The sequence below is a fragment of the Lynx rufus genome, unplaced genomic scaffold (assembly GCF_022079265.1).
Source record: "Lynx rufus isolate CCGP_SWC_20201006 ecotype Redwood Valley unplaced genomic scaffold, mLynRuf1.p SCAF_9, whole genome shotgun sequence".
Classification (NCBI taxonomy): domain Eukaryota; kingdom Metazoa; phylum Chordata; class Mammalia; order Carnivora; family Felidae; genus Lynx; species Lynx rufus.
In genome coordinates, this window is record NW_025814897.1 from 97760204 (window position 1) to 97778386 (window position 18183).

Sequence of the window (18183 nt, forward strand, 5' to 3'; positions counted from 1 at the left end):
CCCGTGAGCTTTACACTCTACCCACTTCGACCTTCATCCAGTCCCTCCTGAGTGGTATTTCTTCTTTCCACAGGGCCTTTGCACATGCCCCATGCCTAGAAGACTTCAAATGTCATCCCCAACACCTTCACCTAGTAAAAATACCACTAACTGTCACAGGGATGTGCAAGGCCGTTCATTTGGGGTATGCGAAGAAAATAACAGAATTTCATTTCATAATTTATTTTTATTTCATTGTTTTGAAAGGTCCATCTTGTGCATGCTTTATTAGGCACATGATATGTTGGTAGAGTAACATATGTTTAAGTATATATACGCTTATAAAGAATTAAATATGCACGTACAATGTACACGCTCAAAATTTTTTTTTTTACTGAAAGGAGTCCAAAAATCTTGACGATCAGAGCAATAATCAGCTCTCACTTCTTGGGAAGACTCCTGCCACCCTTGGCACACCTAACACAGCTGTAGACAACTGGTGTGATGAACATCTCTACTGCTAGACTCTGAGCTACAGGTCAAGGACGTTGTCTGTCTGGTTCCTGCAGTGTCGTCCCCAGGGCTCAGTGCCTTATGTATAGTGAGTGATCCAGAGGTACGTTTAGAATGAATGAGTATCCTAGAAGTGGAACGTTCGTGCTCTCCTTCCCATCCTCACAGAAGCCTTTTCATGTCTCACATCTGTTTTTAACGGACTCTCTCTTTCCTACATGGTAAGCCTACACTCCAGTCACTGCTTTCGTAAAAGATAAATAAGAAAACGACTTGGAGATACTTAAAATATACCCTGAGTAGCTCCACGTGCTCAGTCTGTCGGGTGCTTTCAAAAGTCATCTCATTTAGGGGCGCCTGGGTGGCGCAGTCGGTTAAGCGTCCGACTTCAGCCAGGTCACGATCTCGTGGTCCGGGAGTTCGAGCCCCGCGTCGGGCTCTGGGCTGATGGCTCAGAGCCTGGAGCCTGTTTCCGATTCTGTGTCTCCCTCTCTCTCTGCCCCTCCCCCGTTCATGCTCTGTCTCTCTCTGTCCCAAAAATAAATAAATGTTGAAAAAAAAAATTTAACAAAAAAAAAGTCATCTCATTTAGTCTTGAATGTGACCTGAGAGAACCTTATCACCATCCCTGCTTGTTGAGGAGAAAAGCGGGAATCAGGACGGTCGAGGTCATTGAGCCCAAAAAATGGTGGAGGAGGAATTCAAATTCAGGTTTGGGGTCTCTGCCTAATCGGCTGCCTATTCTATCTCAGCAGCTTGCTCATAAAGTGAACATTTTGATCCGAAGAGGCAATTTCCTCTTTCAAGTGATCTCAAAACCCTGGATCGTTACGAAGCCCACTAATTCCGGTGGCCATCCAGAATCAAATGCAAGTCTACCAGGGAGCGGTTCTGCGGATGTTCATTCCTTTCTGTTCTCTGTTTCCGCGTGTTTGGCGATGAGGCTGTCGAACAAAGGGCAGCTCAAGTCACGGTGCTACTTAAAGGGTCCGTCCACTTGCAAGGTAAGAGCCGTGCTCGTTTCTCTTCATAATTTTTTTAGCAGCACGTCCAAAACTGTGGTATATGATGCTTTTTCAAGTAAAACGCAGTCTTCGTGGGCATTAGCACACTGGCTTCGCAGCTGAAGGTTTTTAAACTGTCTCCGATATTAGCCAAGAGAATGGAGACCATCCATCCATCCATCCATCCATCCATCCTCTGACTCAGGCAGCCATTCAACATTTCTCCTCACATCTCTGGCCATCTGCCAGTCCTGCTCAGTTTTCTCTACAAAGAAGCAGTCCATCTTGGACTTAATGAATGGGGGGCAGGGAGCGGGGTGCCCATGAAATACATCAAAGTACCCTGACGTCTACGCCAGACGGAGGGAGATTCAACTTCGCAAATTCCCATAGGCTGCTCCTCCCCTTTGTATCTATTCGTATTCGTATTCATGTATGCAACGACTAACTATTTGACTCTAATCTGTTCATGAAAACACGCTGGCCAGCCATTTTCACTCGTACTCTGTTAAATGAGACAAGTTTTAATGCATTCCAAATCCATCCAAAAACCTCAACCCACGTCCCAAAATACCACTGTAACACCCTTAAACACCATGTAAAAAAAAAAAAATCTCTCAGGAATTTTCTATACTATAAATCAATTAAAACACCCTTCACTTAATTAGCACTCAGGAAACTCCTCGGTGGGAAGGTTTGCACGTGTGTGTAGCCAATTAATACCGTAGGGGACCAAGGCCCCTCCTCCTGGAATCGCACTGGCCTTGATAACATGAATACATAAGGAGATGATATTGAAAGAGTAAATACCACCTCGATTGGACCTGGGTTTGTAGGACCCCCCAGGTACGTGAGTGAAGCCGACTGGGACCCATGAAGGGCTAAAGTTCCGGGGGGAAAGGGTGGGGGGGCATGACAGTGATCACACGCAGTGTATTTAAAGGGTGGGCAGCAGGTGCAAACAGGCTAGTACAAGAAGGGAGCCAAGGGCTGCCACACCCAGCACTCCTCGCAGAAGACTCATGAGCAACGAAATGTTTTTATAGGTGTGCCCTTGTAGGTTCACTGTAATGGCCATTCCACACAGAGAGGGCCAGGCGTCCACCAGCTGGGGATATCCATATCACGGGACATTATTCAGCCACAAAAAAGAAGGTTCTGATACAGGTCACAACATGGATGAACCTTGAGCACATTATACGAAGTGAAAAAAGCCAGACACAAAAGGTCGCATGTTTGAACAATTCTAAATATGTCGGACGTCCCAAATAGGCGAATGCATGAAGACAGAAAGCAGATTGGTGGTTGCCAGGGACTGGAGAAGAGAGAGAAATAGAGAGCGCGTCTGCTTAATGGGTGCAGAGTTTTCTTCAGGGGCGAGGAAGATGCTTTAGAGCTGGATGAAGGTGAGAACAACGTTGATAGTGTGATTTGTACTCTTTAAACTAGTTCGTGAATTTCACCTCTATTTTTAAAAAAAAAAAGCTTTGAAAACGACTGTGACGTTCCTATCACCAGCGCCCCTCACATGGGCATTGATCACTGTTTGATACACGAATGAATAAATGAAAGAGTGAACCCTGGTCTCTAGTGCCCTGCTTGCCTCAGGCCACTCTCCAGCCTCATTGTACATCGGGTCCCACCTTGCTCTCGCTTTTTGGGCACCCTGACCTTTTGCTAGGTCCTCCTAAGCACTAAGTAAGGTTTCTGTCACAGGACCTTTGCGCGGCTGCATTCTTCTGGAGCCCCTCACCTCCCTCCCCATTGCCCTGATTAACTTCCTTTCTAGTCCAGCTCTCAGCTTGGCCATTACTCTCTCCAGAAAAGCCTTCCCTGACCTTCCTGACTGGGTCAGTTCCACCTTACCCTCTCCTAGCACTAGAACTTTCTCTTCAGGTCACTTGCCACAACCACATCTTCATTTATCTGGGCTCTTCTTCTAACTCTGGTCTCCTTTACCACAACATAAATTTCATGAGGGATAAGAATGGGTCACTGTGTTGTTGAGGAGGGAGCAGCTACCACTGTATCCCCATCTCTAAGCACGGTACCTGGCATATAGTATGTGCTCAATAAACATAATCAAGGGAGGGAGAGAAGGACGGAGGCAAGAGGGAGGAATATATCCACCCTTTTCATCTGTTTTCCTTTAGAAACCTACAAACACCGGACAGCCTGGGCGGCTCAGTCAGTTGAGCGCCCGACTCTTGATTTCATCTCAGGTCACGATCTCACGGTTTGTGAGATCGAGCCCCGCATCCGTGTCTGTGCTGACACCACATTTCCTGCTTGGGATTCTCTCTCTCCCTCTCCCTCTCTTTTTCCCTCTCTCAAAATAAAGACAGAAACTTAAAAAGAAAAAAAATTTACTAAGACTTGATTTCTTAACAGGTCGGCTACAAAGAGCCCTTTGTATGCAAGTGTATGTTGATTCTGACATGTCCCTATAGAATTCCTTAGTTCTTAAAACCTATCCCTGTGAAGCTATTCTCCTCCACCTCAAAGCGACGTTTCCCAGTGTTTGTTAGCAAGAAATCAGCTGTGGACATAGTGAATGCAGTAACACCGGGGAAGAAGTGAGAGACGAACTGTTAGCGGTCACTGGGAGATTGGAAGGTCAAATAGCGTGGATCGTCTATGGGATTCGGATTTCTCCTGCCGGTCTCCGACTCTGGGACGGCCAGTCACCCTTTATCCTGCCTCCTCTTTGTCTTCTGGCTCTGCTGCTTTCCCATCTGACCGGTCCCTCCCCTTCCTTCGGACTTTGCCTTACACCCCTCCGATTTCTCATTTGGGTGTTTCTTCCATGGGGTTCTGATGGCCTGTCTATTCCCCCTTCTTACGACCCAGGTACTCGATGGTAACCGGGGCCAGTGTCTGAAAACCTGAAAATGTCTAAAGATACAGCAATCTTCACTCCTAGAGTTAACGCGAAGAGAAGAGCCGGGCACCTGAATTATTTATACGCTCCGGCAGAGGAGAAATGAGGAAGGGAGGGGGATGGGATGGTCTGGGACCTGACCCCAGGGAAGGGATTGGGGACAGAGACCTAGGGTCCACATCGTATCAGGAAGGGCCTGGTGTCTCCTGTGGCTGTATGCTCATCTATCTCAAATAATCTATGCTAATTTCTTGATGAAAGATTCATCCTGTCTTCCATGTTGCTAAGCAACCAGCCCAAACATGTTTACTGTGTAAATCTCTCTGGAGGGCCCTGGGCTGCACCCAGTGCCTGAAGCGTGATGGACGTAAGAGGAGACAAAGCAGCCCAAGGCTCGGGGAAAGGTTTCTCAAGCTGACCTGCAAAAATGCGTATTTTTGACACTTTTATGCCATATCTGGGGAAACACAGTGGCCCAAGTATAACTGTGACTAGCCCTTTTCTGCTAATCTCCAGCCTCCTGCTCAAAAGTGTGGGCTCAGGAGCCAGGCTTCCTAAATTTGATTCCCAACTCTGCCACCAAGTGTGACTTCAGAGTGCTGTGTTCTGTTTTTCCCATCTGTAAAATGGAAATAATAATGACGCGTATTTCACAGGGCTACGGTGAGGACAAAATTAACATGACTCAAGACGGCCCGGCACGCACCCAAAGAGCCCGCAAAACGTTGGTTATGCCGTTGTTAGTGCTTATTCCTCTAGGGAGATGCTTCTAAGTTTTTTGTCTGTGTATTGACACGAATTGGAGAGTCTGCCAGACAGGCGATCAGCTGAGAAACGAATCCTTTAAAAGGGTGAGAATGCATGGGGGGCAGACCGTGGAGCCGCCCGGAATCACACCAGTTCACGGGGCCTCTACTGACCACCGAGGCACAGGGGAGACCTTGGCAAGGCAGCGAGCCGGAACAGGAGAAAGCTCTTTGGGCTGAAGGTGGGGGTGCCCCCCTCCAAGGGCTTCCCAAGCCCCTGCACCTGCCTATCCCAACAGAAGCGTAACACGATTCATGGCGATTTGCTGGCTGGCTTCGTTGTCTGTCTCCTCACTTATCAGGAAGAGCACACACCCGTCTCCTCCTTGCTGTATCCCAGGGCCTAGCGTGTGCTCGTTAACTTTTAATGAATGAGCTTATTAGCTAATGAATGCAGCATATGGGTTCTGGTTCATCCTCGCTCTCAATAAGTATGAATTTAGATTCGGGATCTGAGAGGACTTGCTCCGGTGGTCTAAGGAAGAGGAGGGCAAGGCAGGAGGGTTGACACGTCCACACCAATGGTCTCGAGGCCCCAGTCCCAAGAAGGAGGCGGCCACAGGAGTAACAGCAGAAAACAGATGGGGCCAGGGAGGTAGTATCTGATGGATCACAAGAAAAGGAGGGCCATGCCTCTTGTTCACAGCCTGGAAGTCCTCCTGGTGATGAAAATTGTGACTTGATACTAAATTGATGTTTACAAACTGTGTATGACAACATGAAAACTTTTAATGACAACTTTACCGGAGTGTAACCATACAAAGAAAAGTGCATAAATCAGAAAAGGAGTGGGGCGCCTGGGTGGCTCAGTCAGTTAAGCGTCCGACTTCAGCTCACGTCATGACCCTGTGTTCACAAGTTCGATCCCCGCGTCGGGCTCTGTGCTGACAGCTCAGAGCCTAGAGCCTGCTTCGGACTCTGTGTCTCCCTCTCTCTCTCTCTGCCCCTCCCCCACACATGCTCTCTCTCTCTCTCTCTCTCTCAAAAATAAATAAACATTAAAAAAATTGTTTTAAAGAATGCAACAAGGCAATACCATGTGGGGAGCAAAATCAGACACTAAAACCAAACTTTTCTAAAAACAGGACCCCAACTCCTGCTAAGTCAGGGGTTCTGAGCCGTGGTAGAAGGCACTTCTCCCTGCTCACTCTTTATTACTTAGGTTAGCCAAAAACAGGGTTTCTTCTGAAGGGACCCAGAAGTAAGGGGGAGTGAAAGCCTGTGCAGACCAGCATAAGGAGGAAACTCAGGGGGAGGGAACCAAGGGGTCTGGCCACCTTTCACTGAGTAGATTCTGAAGCAGCGGTGAAGGGAAGATACGCACACGCACACACACACACACACACACGCACACGCGTGCACATGCACACACACGCACTGCTCGCCACTCTGTCTCCTCACGCAAGCTGCCGGGTCACTGCATAATCACCAACCTTCGGAAGCTGGGCTGACAACAGTGAGGGAGGTCCCCGGGTGACCCTGCCGGACCACGAGCGGACAATGTAGTGAGACTGAACCTCCCGCGTCCCCCAAAGGACTGCACCTGGGGGGGAAGGGAAGGGATTGTCTCAGGAGGCAGGACAAAGGGTCCAGAGTGTGTATTTTGGAAAAGCGAAGAAAAACCATGAATTGAAGCCAGCTGGAGGCATGAAAGCTGATGACTGAGGGTTTCTGCCCTCTCTCTCCTCCCACTTAGCAGAGATTCGGGGCCTTTTTTGTTCCATGGATTCCTTCAGCTCTCCAGAGAGGCCCCGTGGACACTTCCTCAGAATGTGTGCAAATAAAAGACATCGGCCCACAGAGGAACGTCTAACCACATCGGCTCGTGAAACGGCTGTACGGGTGCCTCTTCGTCCACTCGTTCCCTAATGGGATCTGGCAGGGGGTTTAATAAGCACCATGATTTAGACCTGGCGATAAACGTACATGATGCTACAGCTGTAGTTGCCTTGAAACTACCTGTGATTTCCCTCGGGGACCAAGTCACAGATACCGTCAACACTCCTGTAGAGTGTTGCCAATATTCCTACTAAGGGGAGATGCTACGTGTCTGTCACCGAGGTTAGTTAGGAAATGAAGATGTACTTTTTTCCTGTCCGAGACCATGAACCTCTGAATGTCTCTCCACAGACCCCGTGGGGAGGTCTGGGGAGCCTCAGGTTAAGAACCCCCAGGGGAAACATCCAAGTTCTTCTCAAAATCACTACAACCTTCAACTTCATCCAACCATTCGGGGCCCGACCGTCCAAGAGACGTTTCCGGCAACCACAACCAGTGACTTACAGAGTCACGGGCAGTCCCTCCGCATCCTACAGACATCCGGTTCAGTGTATGGGCGTCTGAAGCCCAGTTCCCCAGCCCTGCGCCCTCCTTTCAGAGAACGCCTTCCGAGAGCCTTCCCCAACTCCGCCCCTCCTTGTCAACGTGTGCCACTTTGATCACCCCGCTGTCATCTGTCACCCCTCACACCACCTCCTTCACTTATTTGGAAATGTCAATTGTGCCGTGTTTTCTCTGTTGACTCTATCTGGGTCAGTGCTGAATCTGAGCACAACGGCAGCCAAACCAACGTCGTGAGATGCCTCCTGCACCACATCTGGCTTGCCCAAATCCTTGTCACCGAGAGAACCAGATGAGGGAATGTGGAGGAAGGGGTCTCGTGTGTCAGTAAATGTTTACTGTGCCCCTACAGAGCGAGCGCAGGGTTACAAAGGCACGGTGCATATGCACTCACATGTGCAGAAATGACTCAAGCTAGAGTCCCAAGTCGCTGGACACGGCGATACCTTTGTTTGTCCACCGTTTCTTACTGGACACCTAGTCGGTTCTAGCCACTGAGCAGGTGCTGGGAATAAATAACCTACAAGTAAGCGGGTATTGGGGCGCCTGGGTGGCTCGGTCGGCTAACCGGCCGACTTCGGCTCAGGTCGTGATCTCACGGGCTGTGAGTTCGAGCCCTGCATTGGGCTCTGTGCTGACAGCTCAGAGCCTGGAGCCTGCTTCCGATTGTGTGTCTGCCTCTCTCTCTGCCCCTTCCCTGCTTGCTTTCTCTCTCTCTCTCTCTCAAAAATAATAAACAATAAAACATTTTTTTTAAACAGAAAGAAGCCTGAGGGATGGGGAGGAGCTCTGTGTGAAAAGCCAGAGGAAAATGGCCATGGGGGCTGGGGGGGGGTCTTTAAGAAGGATCGGAAATCCAGGGAGGGTGAGATTTCAGATGATTGGGAGAAGGGCATGAACCTTGGCCTGGAGAAGGAGACATCTGCCAGGTCAAGCACGTGAGGGAGTTGAGTGGCTAAAAGCACGGATTCCAGAAGCAGACCAGCTTGGCTAGAATCCATCCAGCTCTAAAACTTCTCTAGCTGCGCGGCCACAGGCAAGTCACTTAGCCTCTCTGAGCCTTAGCTTCCTCATCTTTAAGTAGGGATCATCAAATACATCCTTCATTGAGTTGTTCAATGCATTAAGAATAGAGCACTTAGCACGGTGCCTGACACAGAGCACATGTCAGGTAATGGTTTGCTATGACTTGTTCCATGCTCATTGAGAAGTTGTGGGGGGGTTTGAGCCAAGGAGACGGTTGTCTTTAACAGGTTCTTGGCCATTGTATGGGCTACTGGTCATGACTAAAACAGAGTTGGAAGGGATCCCAAAGGTCATTTACACCCAGTCCTTCTCCAGTGCTTTTCTCTGGGGAGGTGAGGGGACAGCGCCTGAAGAGCCACCTCTGTGACAGGCAGAATGGTCTTCCCCTAACGCTGGGTGGGAGAGAAGGTTGAGAGGCAGCCGGCTACAACTTCTGAAGGGTTCCCCCACCCCCTCAACTCCCGGTGGGTGGAGAGCCCGCTACTCCCACCTCAGATGGTTCTGGGTCTCATGTCTCAATGCCCAGCTGGCTCCCATTCCTGCCAGTGTCAATGTCACTTTTCTTGGATTGTAAGTGCCTCAAGGACAGCAGCCATTTCCTTCCATTCTCACTAGCCGGTGACTGACACAAGGCCCCGGAGCAAGCGCTGAGTCTCAGAGCTTTTGAATAATTGATTGGAAAAAGGAAGGTGGAATCATAGCATTCTTGTGCCTCTCCCAGACCTACAAGCTCTATGAAGAATCTAGAGGGTCTTGGGGTGTCATCGAGACAAGCCCCTGACCCAGGGCCAGCCTCCCTCAAACACCCAGCAGGACTTTCTCTGGTTCTCTCCAGAGGGCATTTTGCACTCCCCACCACTGGGAATGCTTCCTGGAGAGCACAGCCCGTCTGGGGCTCCTTCCAGACCTCTTCCCTAGACCCCCTGGGTCACACTGTACAATGGGGACACCACCCATTTCCTGCCCAAAGGGCTCTGGGTACAAGCCAATGCATGGGATAAAGCCCTCCTGGGTCCAGGGCCATCTTCGGAGCTATCCTAGGGGAGGGCACAGCAAAGCCCCCCTGGCTGGCTGGCTGGAGCTGAGGGCTGCTGCGAGGGGGCCCCTCCAGATTCACCAGCCTCTCCCCAGACCCCAGGCACCCCCGCCGACTCCCAGGGGTCCAGTAACCACCTCCCCTCTCGTTTTCCCGTGGCTTTCCCCCTTCTCAGCTAAGCTGGTGCTTTTCCAGACACCCCCCCACACACACACACACACTTCTCTCTCTCCGGTCCCCATTTCTCCCCCCCCCCAATTCTGCACGCTTCTAACCCTCCAGCCCCCTCCCGCGGTTTCCTCCCAGCCACTCCACTCTCCTCCTGGCCCCTGTTCCTACCCAAGTCCCCTTCCCATTCCGTCCCCACCCCTCCCCTTTAGCGCTAGGCTCCCCATTCCTCTCGCGCCCCCACCCAGCCTGCCTCCCCTAACTATTCTCCCCGACCCCTCCCCCCGCGCCCAAGCCTTCCGGACCCCTAGCCGGGTGCTCCAGCACGTCCTCCGCCCTCCTCCCCGCCACGCTCGGTGGCGCAAAGAGGGCGACCGCTCCCCCCCCCCTCCTCCCCAACCCGTTCCCCCGCGGCTGCGGCCGCCGAGACCCCGCCGCGCCCGGGAGAGGCCGAGGCGCCGCCCCCGCTCACCTGTTGTGCGGACCGGAGCACGCCGGGTCTCGCCTTCTCCGGATCCGGGTCCCGCTCCCGCTGCACCCCCTTCTTGGGATGCATGTGCCGGCACAGGCAGGTGACCCCGCACAGCGCGAGGATGCTGGTGGCCGTGCCCAGCGTGGCGCCCAGCGCGATCACGGGCACCGACAGCACCATGGTGCCCGCGTCCCCGCCGCCGCCGCCGCCACCGCGGCCGCCGCGCACCTACCCCGGCCGGGCCCGCCGCCCGCCGCCGCCCGGGCCGCTCCTGGGATCCGGGCGCGCCGGCTGCTCTCCCGCCGCCGGAGGTGGTTGGGGGGGGGCGGGAGGGGGGACGGCTGCGAGGACGTCAGAGGAGGAGGCCGGCCCGGAGCAGGCTGGTGCGCCCGCACTCAGCTCCACGTCAACCCGCACCCCCTCCCGCCGGCACGTGACCGGACCCCCACCCCAACCGCAGCCCAGCGTCCAGAGGGATGCGAGCTTAGGGTTGTGCCAGGCCAGTCTTCACGCTTTCTGTTGGCGGGCACTTGCCCCGATAAGGGCGGGAGCTCGCCGAGGCCACACCGTGTGAGCTGGCGAACCAGGGCTCCATCTGGGTACAGATTTTGCCAGACTACCAGCCCTTCCTTCCCCACCTTCTCTGGCCCAGCAGGCTGTGAACTTGGGTCCTCCAGGAGGTTTTCAAACACACAAAAGCTGGAGATTTCTGGTCTGCCGAATTTGCCAGGTGTTGGCTATGCCCTGAGGGTGAGGGGCAGGCGACGGGGAGAAGGGAATTGGTCTCTGTCTGGCGTGGAGACTGCGCCCGTGTCCTGGCGAAGGGGACCGCCACAATTCTGCTGCTTTCCGCATCTCCTTTAGGGTTCTCTATGACCTCATCTGATCTGCGGATCTCCGCTTACAGACGAGGAAGCTGTGGCTGGCAGGGGATGGGGGGGCAGCTAGAAAAATCCGGTCATCCCGAGCCCAGACTCAGGCTGGCAGATTCCAAGTCCATGTGTCACACTCAGAGAAAGAACTTATCTTGGATGAACAAAGACTGTCACCTGCAGTAGCCAGGAGCCCACAGCTGGTCCGGAGAGGGGGGGAATAAAAGCACTGTGCTTGGAGTGAAGGGAAATTAGAATTCCAGGCATGAGGAAGACCGTCTTAGAGCAGAAAACAACGGTTTTCAGTGCGTTGCATTGTGTGGAGTGTTTCGTTGAATTCAGCAAGCGTTTGCCGTGTCTGCAGTTCTCTACGCGTGCTGGGCACGTGTGACAAGGAGTGGGGACGATTTCGTCCACAACCGGGCTTTCAAATTCCCGTGGCGCCGATGACTCCTAAATCTATGATGGCTCTGGCCAGGCCTTCTGTGCTGACCTGCAGAAGTGACCACCGCCTGGTGCGTGGCTTATCTCCCCCGTGTAACAAACCGCCCATGACTCAGTGGTTGTTTCTCATGATCTTGCAGGTTGACTGGGCTCAGCTGGGTGTACTTCCTGCTCCAAGGGATGTCTCCCGCGACTGCACTCGGCTGGGCCGGGCCGTGCAAGATGGCATACCACATGGCACTGGCTGCCGCGGGGGGCACAGCTGGCTGTCCCCCAGGGGGGTGCCCTTTGGTTCTTCCCCACGTGGCTGGAGCTGCACGGCAGCCAGGTTCCAAGAGGAAGGAAGCGGGCGCGGCCACTTCTCTTTAGGCCTGGCTTCAGAAGTTCTAGAACGTTGCTTCTTTGGTCAAGCAATAGTCTCTCTCTAATTCTTTTCCTACAAGGCATTAGAAAGGATGTTTCTGAAATGCAGAGCTGATCCTGACACTCACATGCATAAAAGCCTTCAGAGTTTCTCCAGTGATGAATCCAAAGACTCCAGTTAGATCCAAAGTCCTAGTGGCGCCTGGGTGGCTCAGTTGGTTAAGTGCCTGACTCTTGTTTTCAGCTCAGGACACGATCTCAAGGTTGGCGAATTCTAGCCATGAGCCTGCTCTGCCCATCCTGTCTCTGCCCGTCCCCCGCTTGCTCTCTCTCTCTTTAAAAAAAAAAAAAAAGAAAAAGAATCCAAAGCCCTTTGTGATGTGGTTCCTGCCAATCCCTTCAGACTCACCTCTGTACACTTCCCAACATGCCTTTGAGCCCCCAATACTCTCAGGAACTTGGGATTCATTCGAGAAGCTAATCTCTTTGGAGCCTTCATACCATCACCCATGGGTGCAAACAGCAGGTGCTCAGTAACTGTTGAAAGAGGGAACGGTTCACCTGATCATCTCATGGAGGACTTCCAGTGGCTTGGAGGGAATCCCATTTGCTAAATGAGCTCCATGTGATTAAACTGACTCTTCCACAAATATTTATTTTGTGCCTGCTGTATGCCAGGCACATTTTCCTACTGAGCTCCATTCGCTGCCAATCGCGGAGCTCAAGTCCCTCCAGGAGACTCGGTATTCTCTCTCATAAGAGCTTCCCTGGGAGGTTTTCTTGGCTCCTGGACCTGGCAACGCAAAATGTTCTGGGGAAATCAAAGGTTTAATTAATGATGTCAGCCCAGATCTCCCATGCCTGAGCCGCTCCCCTGGGAGACCCTTAACACCATCTAGCAGGATCTGGGGTGGGGGGAGAGGGGAAGGATGAGCACTTAATTTTAGACATTGTCTGATGGAGATCGTACACCTGTCATGTGGTTCATTGTTACTATGGTTACCGGGATGACAGCAGCTGCAGTGACCTTCATTTTCAATGGGAAGAGGGACCCCAGCCTGAGAACTGCTTGTCTTTGGCTTCTTTCGCACACAGGGAACCTGCGGCAGGGCTAGGGTAGACCTCAGGGAATTTGAAACCCAGTGATCAGAACTCCGTGTCACCTTTGCTACATCCCGCCCAGGATGCGATTTTGGCTTCTCGGTTCCTGATACCCAGGCAGTAGCCTTTAGCGACAACTTTCTTTTTTTTTTTTAACGTTTATTTATTTCTGAGACAGAGAGAGACAGAGCATGAATGGGGGAGGGGCAGAGAGAGAGGGAGACACAGAATCGGAAGCAGGCTCCAGGCTCTGAGCCATCAGCCCAGAGCCCGACGCGGGGCTCGAACTCGCGGACCGCGAGATCGTGACCTGAGCTGAAGTCGGACGCTTAACCGACTGAGCCACCCAGGCGCCCCAGCGACAACTTTCTAAGAAAAGGCATTAGTGGATTCCTTTGAAAAATGGGGCCATGTCTGTTGAGAAAGGCGGTTGAGATGGTCAGCCAGGTGGGGCAGTTGAGATGGTCTAAGGAGGAGATCCACAAATAATTGGAGATTCTGGGGCCGCCAGACTGCCAAGAACAGGGCAAGATGCTCGGGGGTTGGAGGGAGCTTCTGGAAGGCCGAGGCGTAGATCTCAGGAGGTTCCCTAGCCTCTTGATGAAATGTCACCATTGTTATTTTGATCGATATTTTACTCATTGGATGATTAAATATTCTGAGCATCCACTCTGAATCTCTAAGGTATTAAAATGCTTTTATCTGGGAAGAAAGGCTTTCCAATATAGAAGGTTCTCTTCCTTGCAAGTATTTGTTTTGTCTGCATATAGTGCTGAGCAGGAGGGAGGAAAATAAACAGGCAGAATAACCGAATTTTAACATTGGAAGGGTAGCAGGGATCCCCTTGTGGAATCCTTCCATTGGACCAGTAAGGAAACCGAGGCCCAGAGAGATTGTGGCTTGCCATAGGGGAGTTACTGACAGAGCTGAGGTCTTTTAGGTCAGGGTAGGTTAGGTCCTGCTGTAGCAACAAATGACCTCAAAACCTCAGGGATTAACACAACAAAGTTACCCCTTGCTCCTATCATAGTTCAAGGTGGGTCAGGCGCCTCAAGCAGGAAGTACATCTCCAGGCAGTGACTCGGGAGTCTGGGCTCTTGCTTCCCACCATGCAGATGGAGGAAAGAGACCACTGGGGACCGCGTGTGCCATTTGCAGAGGCCACGGCTGGAAACGCAGTCCATAGCTCTCACCGCATTGCCTTGGCCAGGATCTGGTAACGCGACAAAGCTAACAACAGAAGAGACTGGGAAATATAGACGGGGCAGCGACAGTAAGGAAAATCAGGCATGGTCCTTCTCACCGTGGCGTTTACATTCACGTGGAGAAGATGAACATTATGATTCATCGGACGAATACCTGTGAAATTACAACTATACTACGAGCTCAGAAGGACAGGTTCGAGGTTGGGACTTGACTTGTTCTGAGACACTTGTGGAAGCCTTCCCAGAGGCAGTGACAGTTGGACCGAGGCCTGAAAGAGTAAAGTTAACTTAGCAAAGAAGGAAGAGGGGGTGTTCTGGGCAGAGACACGGACGGGGCAAGGACCCCGTGGTGGAACCGCACAGTGGGCATGGGCAGTGTGCCCGTCAGCCAGCGCTCCGGGGCAAAATCGATGCTCAGCGTTTGTTGATTTCTCTGGTGTAAAAGAAACCCACTATCGTGAGGTTCCGGCTACCAACGAAGTCCTGAATATTTCCCAGCTGGCTCTGTGAACGGTGGGAGCCAGCTCCAGGGCAGACCCGGGGAAAATCCTGAAAGGAGATGGGGCGCCTGGGTGGCTCAGGTCGTGATCTCACGGTTTGTGGGTTCGAGCCCTGTGTCCGGCCCTGTGCTGGCAGCTTGGAGCCTGGAACCTGTTTCGGATTCTGTGTCTCCCTCTCTCTCTCTCTCTCTGCCCCTCCCCTATTCACGCTCTGTCTCTTTCTCTCAAGAATACAATAAACATTAAAAAAAAAAAAAAAGAAATCCTGAAAGGAGAGGCAGGGGCCAGACATCAGGACTGGTAGGCCACCCTGGAAGGCCATTGGGTATTTTTAGGCAGAGGAGTGTGATATGAGCAGATCCGTGTTTTGAAAAGATACTTCTGGCTGCAGTATTGAGAACAGAGCAGAGAGGGACAAAGTGAATGCTGGTGGGCAGACACGTTGCCATAGCGGGCATCCAGGAGAGGGATGCTAAGCTTCCCTAGGACGTGTGTAGTCATTTGGTGGGCTGAGGTTGTTGATGGTGTGAGGAGAGGGCAGTATGGTGGGTAAGTCCCTTTTCTACTGGTCCCACTTTACTCTCTTCTCTGATGACTGTGGTTCTCCATGCTGGACGGCAGCCACTTTGAGGCTCCCCGGCCCTGGGCCCTGATGAAGGTGGGATGTGCAGGAGGAAACTGCCTGGGATAAGGGCGTGGAGATCCTGGGCCCCACCGCAGGGTAATGCAAAATCTGCAGAGCTGACCGGCAGCCGGGCGAGAAGGTAAGGTGCTCCGTCGAGGCTCAGGAGTGGGTCCACTCCCAGGACTCCTGCTCCGGTCCCGAGCAATTCTGGGACCACATCTTAAGGCAGAAGGGAAAAAAGCGGTTGGGCCTGGGATCCCCTGATACAGAAATCCAAGTCCGTAAAAGGTAGAAGAATATTCTAGAGTTGGAGCAAATCGCGGCACGCTAGTGACCACGGCTAGTGACCGCCAGCCCGGCAGATCATCTCCAACAACCCGGCGTGCGTTCACACGGCTGATGCCATCTCAACACCAGTGGAGGCGACACATTCCGATTCTCAGAGCTCCTCAGTTCCATCTGATTTTTCTTGGGCCTCGCCTAAAGCCTCCCTTTCTCTCTCTGTTTCTAGAATATGCAAAGATTATGGGACTTTGTCTGAAGGGTTCCGCCTGCCTCGTTGGGAGGAAGTATAGCACCCATGCAGAGATGCGGTGCTTAACTTCGCGGGGGACACAGAGCCCTCTGAGAAGCTAACGACAGCTGTTTCCTTTTTTTTTTTTCCAGAAAAATGCTTGAGTGCAATATTTTTGGAATTTTGTATATAAGCCTAGATGGTTCAAGGGCCATGTGACACCTTCTAGAAGTTCGTGGGCCCCAGATCGGTAGTCTTTTATGTGATGGAAAGAAGAGTGGGCCTGAAGTCAGAAGAAATAGGTTCGAATCCCTGTCTTTTTTTTTTTAATTTTTTTCAACGTTTTTTATTTATTTTTGGGACAGAGAGAGACAGAGCATGAACGGGGGAGGGGCAGAGAGAGAGGGAGACACAGAATCGGAAACAGGCTCCAGGCTCTGAGCCCTCAGCCCAGAGCCTGACGCGGGGCTCGAACTCACGGACCGCGAGATCGTGACCTGGCTGAAGTCGGACGCTTAACCGACTGCGCCACCCAGGCGCCCCTCGAATCCCTCTCTTTAGGTGCACTAGGGTTGCGTGATGCACCGGCGAGTAACCTTTCTTGAGCCTTAATTTCCTTATCTGTAAAATGGGGATGATCATCTCTACTTTGCGGAGGTGCTGTGAGGATGACCCGAAGCCTAGTGCTGTATAAATAAGAGAGGATGCTCGACTCATTGTAATCTGAGAATTAAAATGATCATTTGCGCCAGACCCTTTAATTTCTTAATTAAGCCACTTAGCCCAGGGAAAGAGTGCATATTGAAGTCCCACGGGTGTGTGTTATTCTAGCTCTGTTGCTTATTAGCTGAGAGACCCTGGGTAGATTAGTCAGCCTAACCCGCTTGAACCTTAGGGTCTTCGTGTATAAAGCCTCGGGTATATTGTTTGCTAAGGTGGCTACAATTATTCCCCTGCCCGTGCCCTTACCCCTTTGCAATACAACTTTGCAAAAAGGTGGCCGTCTATCACTTCGCTCCTTAATCTGGGCTAGCTTCGTGAGTTGACCTGGCTGATAGATTATGCTGGAAATGACATCGTGCCAGTTCTAAGCCTCGGCTTCAAGAGACCTCGGAAGCTTCCTCTCTCTGTCGTGGGCCCCTGCCCAGTCCCTAGGTGGAGAAGCCCGGGCTAGTCTGCTGGAAGGTGAGACACCAAGTGGCCCAGGGGTCTCTGTCACCCCAGCCTGCAGCTAGCCGGTTCCCGGGAGCAGAGCTCCACACAAACACGTGACTGAGACCGGCTGAAATTCGAAGAGCGACCCAGCCGAGCCCCCACAAAGTGCCAGTCACAGAATTACAAACTAAATTCAGATTGGGTTATGTTAAGCTGCTGCTAAGTTTTTCAGTGTTTCTGACACATCAAGATCGACAGATCCAGCCTGGGTGGCTCAGTCGATAAAGCGTCTGACTCTTGATTTCGGCTCAGGTCATGATCTCCCAGTGGTGGGATCGAGCCCCGCGTTGGGCGCTGCCCTGGGCACGGAGCCTGCTTGAAATTCTCTCTCTCCCTCTCCCTCTGCTCCTCCCTGCCTGCACTTTCTCTCTCTCTCAAGAAAAATAAATAAATAAATAAATAAATAAATAGGTAAACAGATTCAAGTGTGAAATGATATCTAACCCTCGTAAGATTACTGTCAGGGTATGTAAGGCACGAAGCACAGGGCCTGCTACACAGTACATGGCTGGATTATTACTCCAGCTTCCCCAAGGCAGCCTGACCGAATACTTCCAGTAACGCTCAGTGGGTGCACCAGCCTAATAGTGATTGTGTAAGAATCGATCTCGGGGACCCCGACACTTAAGAAGGGGGCAACAGTAGCCCTCCGACTCAACCTCCCCTGGACCAACTTTCCAGATTGGCCCAGGCCGTCCACTCCTTCTGGAGCTCTTGCTGTCTGATGCCCACTGATACAAGTCTCACGGCCGGCAGTCCCCTCTCTACTTGACCTCAGCCTTCTCTCCCCTTCCAACTGGGTTGTATACTCACTCGGGGTTAGTTGTGCTTGTCTCCAAATCCTTTAACGCCAGCTGACCTCATTTTTGAATTATATACTTTAACTAATATGTCAACGGCTGAAATAGAAGTATGAAGGAGAGTTAGTTCCACGAAAACCAAGGTGAGTCCTTTGGAAAGACCCATGAAGCTAAGTGCCGTTTAGAAGTTCTCTTGAAATAGGTATGGGCGAGTTACCTGGGAAAGGTGGGGAAACATCATAAAATTCTGGGATTCTGCCATTAGACTTCTAGGCAAGTTTTTCTGAGTTCTTCCTCCACCGCAAAGAGAGCAAGAGTG

At 51.8% G+C, this 18183-nt stretch overlaps 1 protein-coding gene across 1 annotated transcript in view; it reads right to left on the reverse strand.

Moving 5' to 3' along the window:
• The window catches only part of SYT13 (synaptotagmin 13), a 39122-nt gene extending 28717 nt beyond the window's left edge, over positions 1–10405 (reverse strand). Inside the window, exon 1 of the mRNA XM_047071389.1 lies at positions 10226–10405. Coding sequence (XP_046927345.1) covers positions 10226–10405 — 180 coding nt within the window. The remainder of the gene's footprint in view (positions 1–10225) is intronic.
• Positions 10406–18183: the final 7778 nt, after the last annotated feature.